General features: G+C 59.0%; 1 protein-coding gene across 4 annotated transcripts; it reads right to left on the bottom strand.

The window, feature by feature from the left end:
* Positions 1–2,691: 2,691 nt before the first annotated feature.
* On the bottom strand, positions 2,692–6,357 carry HSD3B7 (hydroxy-delta-5-steroid dehydrogenase, 3 beta- and steroid delta-isomerase 7). 4 transcript variants are annotated; one of them, XM_042921538.1, is made up of 7 exons: positions 6,197–6,355; positions 5,675–5,842; positions 5,309–5,464; positions 4,955–5,063; positions 4,556–4,655; positions 4,233–4,395; positions 2,692–3,738 (listed from the first exon to the last, which is right to left on the bottom strand). In XM_042921538.1, the coding sequence occupies exons 1-7, from the start codon at positions 6,315–6,317 to the stop codon at positions 3,323–3,325; spliced, it is 1,233 nt and encodes a 410-aa protein (XP_042777472.1). In that variant the 5' UTR covers positions 6,318–6,355; the 3' UTR covers positions 2,692–3,322. The 4 variants fall into 4 exon arrangements, with proteins under 4 accessions (XP_042777472.1, XP_042777471.1, XP_042777470.1 ...); XM_042921537.1 differs by having other exon boundaries at positions 5,675–5,846; XM_042921536.1 differs by having other exon boundaries at positions 6,187–6,355.
* Between the last annotated feature and the right edge of the window lie 47 nt (positions 6,358–6,404).

Consider the following 6,404-nt stretch of genomic DNA (forward strand, 5'->3'; position numbering starts at 1 on the left):
TGAGCCTGTGGAGTTTAGCCAAGGTGAGTGGAAGTGTGTAAATAAGCTAGCTCGGCCTGTGTATACGTGTGCATTTCCCCCAGCAGGTAATGTGAGGAATACGTGTGTGTGTGCGTGCGCGTGTGTCTCAAGGACGTGCCTGAAATTTGATGGGTCTTCTCCTAGGACAGAGCTCTCCATATTGTGCGCTGGACACCCATTTTGGGTAGGCCCAAAAATACACATTTCTGTGCTATGTGGAATACGTCTGTGTGAGAGTGTGTGCGCGTGTGCCCACGTGTGTGTCTAGAGGCTTTCTACATGGTGTGTTTCTGCCCGCCTGTGTGTTATATGCACACACGTTTGTCTTTAAAGACGCGTGCCCCGTCCAGGTTTGTTTATCTGGACGTATCTGCCCTCTCCCTCTCTCCCCAGAGCTGCTGACCAACATCTGGTGTGGTCACACACCGTCCCATCAACATTGTGCAACTGCAGCTTCCTGCCCTGCCAGGTTTCAGAGCCCCTGTGCACACGTGCCCACACGCCTGTGTTTCTCTGTGTCTCTGCCAGAGGGTAGACCTTTGTTGAGAGCGGGTGCACCTCGGTGTGCTCACGCATGTCCGGGCTGAGGGGGCCTCGTGCGGGGGGCCCACTGAGGCACATACATACACACAGGAACATGCATGCTCCCACGGGCGTGGTGCCCTTTCAGGCTGCACCCACTTGCATGTAGATGCCACCCAAAAGGGCTATTTGTGGGAAATGTTACTGACGAGGCGAATGTCAGGGGCCACCCCAGACAGATCGAAAATTAGGGCATTCCTGCCTTCCACACATTTACCTCCGAACTGGCCAGGGCTTGTCCTCACCACCACATCTGACACTCTGGACTCTGACTCAGGGACTGGAACTGTTATTTCAGGAATACTGGAATGGCCGGTTGGCAGCAGCCACTCAGGGCGAGCCGAGTCCCAGGACCCATCCCCTGCCGAAATGTTGGCAATAGCTATCCCCCACCCCCCTGCCCGTCCCCTGGGTTGAGATTGAAGGTGAGGGCACAGGCCCGAGCTTCTGAGGGTGAAGAAAGGGCCCACTCCTCCCTCACTGTGTAGACAGCACATGCACTATGCGTGGAGGGTTGGGGGGTAAGGTTGGTGGCCGGGCCGCAGGAGATGCATGAGCAAAGGACCCACATATACAGGATTGAACACACAAGAAGTACGCCCTGCCCCAGGGTTGGGTGTGTGTGTGCAGATTGTCTCCCGGGGTCCCACTTCATGTGATGTGGTGTGTGTGTGTGTGAGAGAGAGAGAGAGAGAGAGAGGGAGACAAAGACACAGGGAGACAATGCGGATGTGACCTTCTGGAACACAATACCCCTCCCACCCTCACCCAGCTCAAGTAGCTTGACCCTACTTGAGCTGTGTGAGCCCTGCCTGTGTGACGCCAATATATGTAACCCCCAAGGTGGGCTCTGTTGAGGAGGGGAGCCTGTCTGTCCCTTCCAAGAATGTCCTTCTTCAGGACAGGCAGTTTGCCCCAGTGTCTGATTACGGCCCTCCTGCTCCCCTCTCAGGCTTCTTTGGGGACATCAGAGCAGGCCCCAGCATCCCCACCCTTTTTCCTTCCTGCTGCCTAGCCAGGACACCCTTGTGGCCCCGGTGTTTCCAGAATTCCTACAGCCTTGGGGCCACAAGAACGAGGGTGGAGCCACGGCTGGAATGATGCTGTTGCCTCCTTGAGTGGTATTAGGCCCATAGCTGTCCATTCCTGGGTCTCCATTGGACTAGAGGATCCCCGAGGGTCTGCTGTGCCCCACCTTCTGCAAGTCCCACAGGTCATATGATGTGTTTGCTTGTTGGCTGCCGTGTCTGTACGTGTCCTGGAATGTTGTCTGGGGGCTGGTGGCTTTTGCATGTTCTTGGACGAGTGTGCTGCTCACCCTCCGTGCACCTACGACCTCCAAGCCCATGTGTGCCCTGTGGGTGGTCCTGGGCCTGGCCAGGGCTCGCTGCTTCCCCGTCCCCTTTCTCCCTAGCCCCGCCTCTCATGAAGCACACTGCGTGTCCATCCCATGTGCCTGTGGGTCGATGCACGCTCTTGCCACGCCTTGAGCGTGTGTACATGATGTGTTCTATGCATTCACCCTGTCCCCCCAGCCTGCCCCGCAGAGGACAAGATGGGTGGCGCCCGGCTCCCTTCTTCCCCCCCACCGCCCCCTTCCCGCTGTGCAGCCGTGTGCGTTGGCGTGTGTTTCCGTGTCGCTGGCGTGTCACGTGATGTAGCCGTGTTTGCTGACATGAGCCCTTGCCCCTCCTGTTTCTCCGTTGGTTTCTAGAGCTCTTTCCCTTTCCTCCCCAGAGGGGACAGGACTCCTGGGGCCTGGCTGGGGGCCCAGAGCCAGGCCACCCTCTCCTGTTAGCCCTCAGAGTCCCATTTCTCTCTATTGGTGACCAAGTTGCAAATGGATAAAACACAGGAAAATTCTGCCCCGCCCCCTGCCCTGCATGTCCTGTCCCCAGAGCCCCCCCACCCCCACCCCCACCCCGGGCCGGGTCGGGCCCCGTGGGACGGGAGAAATAGCAACCAATCCAACAGCGGGCGTGCTGTGTGCTCACTTCCTTCTGTCCCCACACGGGACGGGCGCCGTGGGGAAGGGGGAGACATGGTGGGAGGCGGGAGGGAGACCTGGACAGGCAGATGGGCACAGGCTTGGATAAGGAACTTTAATCTAGGGCTTGGCCAGGTACAGCATTACCAGGGCATCCTCAGGCAGAGATTGAACGTTACTGCAGGAACTAATTTGGGTGGAGGGGTGGGAAGAAGGGAAAATACACAGATTTGCGTAGGCTTCATTGAAAAGAGCTGTCCAAAGGTGATCAGTGTTTGAAAATAATGGGACTGTGATCCCTGAGGGAGGGCCAAAGGTGGTGACAGGAGCCAGAAAGTATCTTCACTCTGAATCCAGGCCTGAGGGTCACACCTGGACACAAGAAAGCCAGCATGAAGCCCATGGAACTCCTACTCACTTCCTGCTCGAAAAGCCAGAAATGGGATGGGCAGTTGAGAACATCAGGGGAATCAGACATCCGCCAACCAGCCATCAGGCCTGGGTTGAGAGTGAAGACATGCCTGCCCCAAAACCCTGCCCTAGAACTTAGACGCATCAGGACATGGACTGAAGGCTCATGGGATTAAAACTGTGGAGAGCTGTAGGATAACCAGTGTGGCACCAGACCCCTCTTCCAGCTCTAGAATGCAGCCTTCCCTCCCCACCCAGGGTTTGAGGGCTCTGGACCTGGATGGATGTGCCATGCTGGGCTCCAGGGCCCCAGCTCCACTGCTAAGGGGCTGAACCCTCCACGGCCTGTACCCAGCGGATGGTGCGGGTCCGGCTGTCCTCCCACGAGAATAGGGGCTTGTAGCCGAAATGGCGCTGGGCTTTGTCGGTGCTCACGGTGAAGGTGGTGTTGGCCACGGCCAGCGTGTAGGGGTTGAGCAGGGGGGCGTAGAGCAGCAGTGGCCGCAGCAGCCACTGCAGCAGGGCATTGAGAGTAGCCAGGAGCATCAGCAGCCAGTAGGGCACCAGCAGGCGGGTGTCCACCAGCCGCAGCCCACAGGGGCCCAGGAACTCCATGTTGAAGTCCTCGTAGCTCTTATAGGGTGATTCGTCATAGCAGAAGTACACCTGGCCGCCCATCAGCGCAGCTCGCTGCTCCAGCTCTTGGGCTACCAGCACGTGCATCCAGGCCACATTGCCTGCCAGTGGAGGAGGGGAGGCGAATGTGCCCCTGAGTGCCCTGGAGACGACGCAGACGCTGCTCTCCCCTGGGCAGGCCCGTGTCCAAGCCACACCCCCTCCGTGGGCTCACGTAGGCACGCCCACATAACCACAGCGCGGGTGAAGGGTGCTTTCTCCTCTGCCCTGTAGCCACTTGCCCTCCCGGGCCGGCCTGCATGGATGCTACTTCTTCTGTTGGCCCTGTGTAGATGCTGCCCCTGTCCTCTCCTGGGGAGGGGCCGCTCCCGTAATTGCAGTCCTGTCCTCAGCCTGTGGCATGTTTTCTACGTTAGCCTTCCCAACTCACACAACTGCAGTTTCCTCTGCGGCCGGCGCAGACAAAGCCTGCATCTCCGTCTACTCTGGTCCACATATGGCTCACCCTTTTCTAGCCAGGGCACACACCGCCCACCCAGGACCACATGGGTCCTGCCCTGTTCTTAGCCTGCCTGCTGTGTAGGCTGGGCCTTACCCACATAGACCCGGCTGTGCTCCACAGAGGCTGGGATGGCCCGGAAGAGCCGACCCCCCAGACGAAGGCCCTGGTGGTAGAAGTCCCTCATGATCTGGTGGCCTTCGCCGTAGATGCCAGTGGGACGCAGGGCACATGTCACCAAGGACAGTCCCCCATGGACCTGGGGGCAAAAGGCAGGCACGGCTAAGACCTAGGACCCAGAGGCCTGAACTGGCCTCCTCAACCTGGAGATTGGATACAAAAAAGTCCTGCTGGCCCTGGCTCTGCCTCTGACCAGGAGCCCTCCACACCCCCACTTTGTGTCTCTTCTCCTGTCTCACCTTCCTTCCATTGGCTTCCAGGACCAGCCGTTCAGCTTGGGCCTTGCTGCAAGGGTAAGGGTGTCTGTGTATTGCTTCATATGGGGTGTCTTCATTGCCCCTAGTTGGGGGAGAGGGAAAATTCTTTTTTTTTTAATGTTTTACTTATTTTGAGAGAGAGAGAGAGAGAGAGAGATCAGGGAGGGGCAGAGAGAAAGAGAATCCCAAGCAGGCTCCATGCTGCCAGTGCGGAGCCCGATGTGGGGCTCGACCTCAGGGTTCGTGAAATCACGACCTAAGCCCAGATCAAGAGTGGGACCCTCAGCCGACTGAGCCACCCAGGTGCCTTGGGGAGAGGGAAAGGTCTTAATGCTGAGGGGAGATGGGGCTCTTACAGTATCGAGGGGAACCTCAGCTTACCTGTAGAAGGGGTGGCCTTTGATATTGGGCCCCACAACTTCCATGCTGCTCGTGTAGACCAGGAACCGTGTTCCAGTCTGCACACAAGCCTCAATCACGTTTTTTGTGCCTGGGAGAGGTGGTGGGGAGAGGGTGTACCCGAGCTAAAACTTCTCCCTCTCTGCATCTTTCCTACCCACCCCCATCCCCAATTTGGGTGAGGGCCCGTGGCTTCCTTCCCCAGGTCCCACAGCAGGTCAGTGAGGGCTGCTGACCTGCTATTACAGGGGCAGGAGTACCCAGAGGACAGGTTTCCACAGGAGGATCACAGAAGTCAAGGTCAAAGAGGGGGTGGGGAACAAACAGCCACCTCACCCTGGACGTTGACCTCATAGATGGTCTCAGGACTGGCCCTCCCAAACACATCCACCAGCCCAGCTGTGTGGATGACCACGTGGGCTCCAGCTACAGCCGCTGCCACCTCATGGGCCTGGGTCACATCCCCCTGGATGGCGGTCACCTGCACGGGCCCTGGTAGGGATAGGAGCAGGCAGAGGCAGTGTCAGAGCTGGGGCCACCGGCCAGCTGCTGGGTTCAGCCTACACCCTTGGGAGCCACATGTTCCCAGCGTGACTCATTCATCCCATCCATGTGCACCGGAAGACATAAACAGGCATCATCTTTTCCACCACGGCAAAGGGAGTCCACCCACCACCCCCGTTCCCTCTGCTCCACGATCACCTGTCTTCAGCTCCTCCAGCCAGGGACCCAGGTGCAGGTCAAAGACCCGCAGCTCATAGAGCCGGGGTTCCCGCTGCAGTAGCATCCGCACCACATGCTCCCCTAGGAAGCCGCAGCCACCTGTGACCAGGTACACCAGCTTCCGGGTCTCCGCAGAGTCTGCCATGCCTGGCTGGGGAGGAGAACCGGAGTTGCCTGCCATCACCTACCCCGGTGCCAGCAGCTCACCTGTTACTCCTAGACAGGGCCTCTGGCCCAGTGGACTGGATCAGCGATCCAGGGGCCGGAGCTGCTCTTGGAGGCTGCAGCGGCCAGGCTAACCCACCCTCTGACTGCAGTTAGTGAGATAAGAAGGGGGAGGGCCTGGCATTTGGGAAGGGCTCAGGGTTTGAGCTGGAGGGGGAGGTTCTGGGACAAAAATGGAGGGTAGGAGTTAAGGGGCTGGGAAGGAAGGGAGAGGGAGATGGGGAAGACTGTAACTAGGGAAAGGGGCCCGTGGGCCCCGGCATCACCTCTGCCTACCTGCAGCCACAGTCCCAGGGTGCCCAAACTGGCCACCGGAGGAGGGACCCTCTTCTCTCGGCGCCTGGGCCAGCCGACCAACACACCGTCCCCTTCCGCTTGCTCCTCCCTCCTGGCCCATTCCAGGAACAGACACCAGCCCAGCCTCCACCCCTCTGTCCCCCGCACTCTTGCCATAGGGCGCCCCCTGGTGGCCACTCTGTACTCC

This window comes from Panthera leo, chromosome E3 (assembly GCF_018350215.1).
Source record: "Panthera leo isolate Ple1 chromosome E3, P.leo_Ple1_pat1.1, whole genome shotgun sequence".
Taxonomy (NCBI): Eukaryota; Metazoa; Chordata; class Mammalia; order Carnivora; family Felidae; genus Panthera; species Panthera leo.